General features: G+C 39.0%; 1 protein-coding gene across 1 annotated transcript; it reads right to left on the bottom strand.

Moving 5' to 3' along the window:
- Window positions 1–675: 675 nt before the first annotated feature.
- On the bottom strand, window positions 676–4,461 carry LOC127800551 (annexin Gh1-like). The gene is made up of 5 exons (XM_052335230.1): window positions 4,261–4,461; window positions 3,040–3,185; window positions 2,671–2,889; window positions 1,809–2,021; window positions 676–1,170 (listed from the first exon to the last, which is right to left on the bottom strand). Exons 1-5 carry the CDS (start codon window positions 4,334–4,336, stop codon window positions 874–876), a joined length of 951 nt encoding a protein of 316 aa, XP_052191190.1. The 5' UTR covers window positions 4,337–4,461; the 3' UTR covers window positions 676–873.
- Window positions 4,462–5,232: the final 771 nt, after the last annotated feature.

Genomic DNA, 5,232 nt, shown 5'->3' with positions numbered 1-5,232 from the left:
TGGCCGACTCTTTTGCAAGTTTACTTACTGGTACCGTACATCTATGGAGGAGCATAGGTGCGAAGAGAAAATAATCAATGCAATTGTGATATCATGCCATTGGTGTTGTACTGTGCAATGTGCATCTATGGAGGAGCATAGGTGCGATGAGAAAATAATCGATGCAATTGTGATATCATGCCATTGGTGTTGGCATCAAATATTTTCTCGCCATTTAGCGAGACAGATAGCTGAGCTGATATGACATAGTAAGACGTATCTGATAGAGCCTTTCCAACAGGCTGCAGCATTACCTAGAATTCTGTCAAATCCCACTCGTGCACTAAAAAAATTAAGAGTATTTTACCTCAAGAGATAATGCATGTTGCTCATGATTACTCGATCTGGGCTTGATTCCAAACAATCCCTTGAATTAGTTACATGTGATTAGAGGAGTTACATATGTGACCGTGCAATGCTCATTTTATATGACATTACATCATATAACAAAATCTATACAGTTGAAGATTAGCATGATAATACTCTCCAATAAAAGGTAAGTAGTACTGCTCTGCTATGCTAATATGAAACAGGTTTCTCATATACGAAAGAAAGCATTCTCTACTTAAATTTAGGTGGTTGAACCAATGGGGTCAACTAATTCATAACAACTTTTACGAAGTCCAATAAAAGAGATACGGAAAGAGAGAATTCTAGCATATAAAATTGACATTATTTATGATATTTATGGCTTCTTACTGTTCTTAATTCAGGAGGTGGATAACAAAAACAAAGGCGAACAACTCAGAACTCACACAACCAAAAGGATAACACTCAAGCAATAGACAGCCACAATAATCACAAGGAAACTGAACGAAGCAGCACAACTGCTTCTTAAGCATCCCCATGTCCTACCAGGGCAAGGAGCATTTTCTCATAGTCTCCACCGGTGTCCTTGGCGATGGCACGATCCAAAGGGACACTGTTCCTCCTGCAGTACTCGTCTTTTATGATCTTCAAGTCGACCTCGGCTCTTGTTGCAACTACTCTAGTGACAGCCCATTCGTCAGTTCCTTGCTTGTTTATTGCCAGGCGAAGAATCCTCTCAAAGTACTTCTCAGGATAGGTCAAGCACTCCACTGTTGCTCTCAGAATCGAGAGGAACTCATCTTTGGGATCACCTTCCAAGTCCTGTGCCGTGCATTTTTTCCAAGTGAACATCAGAATCGTAACCTGAATACTTACACTCCGTTTTATGACTTATACTGTTGATGAAGAGGCACATTTGATTAATTTGAATGGCCAATACGTGAACGCGAAGCCACCAGTGAGTCAGTGACTAGGATTGTATACAGGGGGGGAGGATCTAGCCCATGGGCAGGGGGGGCTGAAGCCCCCCCAGTTTTTTTAAAAAATAGATTTTTTAGTCTAAAAAAATGATGAATTTTTTTCAAGCCCCCCCACCCCACCAGCCCAACCCCAACCTCAAATCTATTGCCCCCTCTGCTGCAGACCATTTTCTTTTAAACAACCTGACATTTTGGCTTTATTTTTAAGAAGAACCAAGAAAAACCAAGCCCATGTGATAATAGCAAGCCACTAGGGCTTGGGAAAATTTTTTGAAGCCCCCCCAATTAAAAAATCCTAGCTCCGCCCCTGGTTGTATATATCAATTGGGTTGGTGGACAACACTAACAAATTATTTTGGACCAGAACCTTGCTTCCGAATAAGAGAATAGAGTTAAAAACTAAAGAAAGTGATGTGATACGATATAATGGAAAATTAATGCCAGCCTGAAAAATGATGGTTTTACAGTTCACGTGCGTACCTTGATTATGTCATGCCCAAATGCGTCTCTGTAGCGGTTGAGAGTTGCGTTGATCTGTGCTTTGCTCCTTGTAGCCAAAATTCTGATGAGATCCTCATCACCGTAAGCCTTCTTAGAGATGCTCTCATGGAGTATCTTGGCCTCATTTTTTGCAAGGGTCATGTTCACCTCTTCCCCACCATAGCGATATGAGCACACAAGAGGTAACAAAAGCTAGAAGAATAGGAAGTGGAACAAACAAATGAGTTAACCAAAATCTCCAGTCTTGAGTTTGGAGAATCTAAATATTCATTATGAAGATACAGATCCATGAAAAATGCCATCTCAACCCCACAGAAAATAAGCGAAAGATAAAAAGAGTAGCATGCTAAAAAGAAAAAAAGCCTAATTCCATGTGGTGGCAAGTCCCAAGCAAAGCTAATTTCGGCCTTAACATTGTCAGTCATCATCTCTCTTACTTTTAAAGTATAACCTTCAGTTTGGGCTAATAGTTTTTCCTGTTCAAAAGATGTGATCCAAATCAATCAATTAAATAACAATCTTGGTCCTTTATTTTTGAGAAGCATGTCATGAACCATTAATTCTGCAGTAGACTGGTTTTCACACTCCCAATCATATGGCTGTCTATTAGCCAAATTTAAGTTATTAACCAACTTGCATGTTCGTCACTAGGGAAACAAACCTCCTTTCTATGCCTGGGAATAATTTATCAAAATTAACTATAAAATACATTTAATTTTAGAATGAGCTAAAAGCCTTACCAATCAAAGTATACAAGTACCAAAGAGTATGTAAATTCCTCACACGGGGAGTGTACAGTTATGACATGACCATTGATACGCAGTTAGACCAAAGAAAGTACCTTGCGGAAGTCCCCAGTTGTGTGCTGTGCAACATCTTCTTCAAGAGATTTCTTATAGCGAGCATGATAAGCTTGCCTTGCATGAAGTAGTTCCTGTGGAGACCTTGCACAAGCTATTTCCACCAGAACCTGGTTGCTTGCAGTCCACTTCTTTGTTGCTTCATTGGCCAAATATGCATCGCGTTCAGCAGGATCAAGGGTCCAGATCACTACCAGCCTCTGAAAGAAAGAAATATGATAATCTGTTTACTTTCTCTGATAAAGAAAGAGAGCGACTAGTAAAAAGATCACTCACTATGCTGGAATTTGGTTGAGGAGTAATCTTTCTTAATGCACAATAAATATGGGCGTGAGTGGGCAAGAACCTACCTCAAAGTCATCTGTAAGTTCTTTGTCAAGTGCTTTAAGGAGATCTTCTTTGTAAGTTTCAGCATAAGTTTGTCGTATCAACTTGCGCTGAGCAGCATTTCTATGTGCCAATATGGATATGATTAATTCTTCATTAGTTCCCCATCCTGCAACCAGTATCATGAAGCATAAAAAGATGTCACAGACCATGCATATGAATATTCAAAGAGCTACTATGTGGTGATAGGGATTAATATCATCTCAGGAATGAGTATAATGTTCAAGACATTAAGATCTGAGAACACCTTATTCAGCCACTGGACAGAGTAAATAAACTTTTGGTACATATGGACATATTGTCAACCATGCCCCGTTTCATGATTTTATCGATTATGCCTTTTTTTTTTTTTTTACCCTTAACCTCTGGGTCGGCATTGTCTAAATATTTACGCAATTGAAGTACGATGATGTGATCCTGAAAGGACAGAGATAATACAAAAAGTTTATTTGGAATATCTAAGCCCACTTGATCTCCAAAGATTTCTTTGCTACATGCATATTTCAAAACCGCGACTCTTTTCAACACCAAACAAAATACTTTTGAAGGCCAGCCTTCTGCTAAAATTTAACCAGAAACTTTATCAATAGATTCCATGCCCTTTTGCCAAGTTCCGCTTCCAGATGATCCTAGTATAATCAAAATCCATTTTGAGAAACAGGAGAGGAAAACAGAGCAAAATTGGTAGTCAAAAAGGGGCAGCATATCCATCAACAAATACAAACATTACATAACGCTTCTGTAAACGTCAAGAACACGAAGATCATAAGATCGGATCAAAGGATCTATGCGACGACAGTGCGACAGTCACTCAAAAGAGATAGCGGATCTCCCACAGAGATCAACATTCAAAACATCAACAAAAATCATCAGGAAAGCCAAAATCATTCACAGATCACGAGATCCATCGCAAAAGAACACGATCGTGCCACATATCAAGCTCAATCGCGTTAGGTCAAGTCACAGGCTACCCAAAACACGAACTCTTGCCAATCTAACAAACTACAATACACGCACATAAACGTGCAAGCGAGCAAGCAAGCGCACACGCGCAACGGAGATGATCGGCAGAAAATGAGCGCACAGAAATCAATCTGATTAGCGATCAGTGAATTATCTGCAGATGAAATCAATCATATATAGAAGACACCGAGAGAGAGAGAGAGAGAGAGTAGAATGGGGACCTGCGAAGGCTTTGTGGAGTTGCTCGATGTCTTCGGTGGCGGAGGGGACTTGCGCCGGAACGGTGAGAGTGGACATTTTCTTTCGTTCTCTATCTGCAATTAGTTTTGCTTCTCTCCCTCTCTCTCGATAGATATAAAGAGTGAACTGACGACTTGACTGATCCGGTGCGAGAAAGGGAAAAACTCGAAGGCGAGAGAATAACAATGATATAATCCCTACTATGGAAAGAGACAGACACAGACAGCTGGATCACCTTCTTTATTTATTTGCTGCCAGACGCTGAGATAAAGGCACCGCGATCGCGACGTTTTCTCTCTTGCAATTATGGAAATGCCACGTGGCCGGTGCATCCGTTCGGTTGTCATTTTCCGTTTTCGTGGCATTTGAAGATCTATTGGCCATGGCCGCGCTCTACTAATCAATTCAGGGACGGACCACACATTCTCTGAATTCGTTCCGCCTGCGCAACACGTGGCCTTGTATGGCCTCTCCATCACATTTAAAAAATAAAAATAAATTAAGAATAAAATTGTAAATCAATAAGACTAAATCAAAGTTACATAATCCTAGTTAGTATTTTAAGTCCAATTATTGTGCATTAGTAAGTCACTTGTTAAAGGGTAAATACATTTATTTTTTAGATAATATATATTTATTATATCTTACATATTGTGCATTGGTAAGTCTAATTATTTTAAGTCTTATTATTGTGCATTGGTAATGTGTTATACCAATAGCTTGCATCATAGAAGATTTAGATAGTTATGGATTTTGGTATTTCTTTAACCCAGTCTCGATTGTGTATTCTCAATATCGGACCTGAGTTTTTGGGGCCGCAAGATGTGAAAATGGCCCCGAATTGTATAGTACATTCAAATTTTATTTTTTTATAATAAAATATAAAAAATAAATAAATATTTATACCGTAAAAATAAAATTAATTTTTTTAAAATTATCAATTAAAAACTATC

This window comes from Diospyros lotus, chromosome 4, assembly GCF_014633365.1.
Source record: "Diospyros lotus cultivar Yz01 chromosome 4, ASM1463336v1, whole genome shotgun sequence".
NCBI lineage: Eukaryota > Viridiplantae > Streptophyta > Magnoliopsida > Ericales > Ebenaceae > Diospyros > Diospyros lotus.
This window is presented reverse-complemented; position numbering and strand designations above follow the sequence as displayed.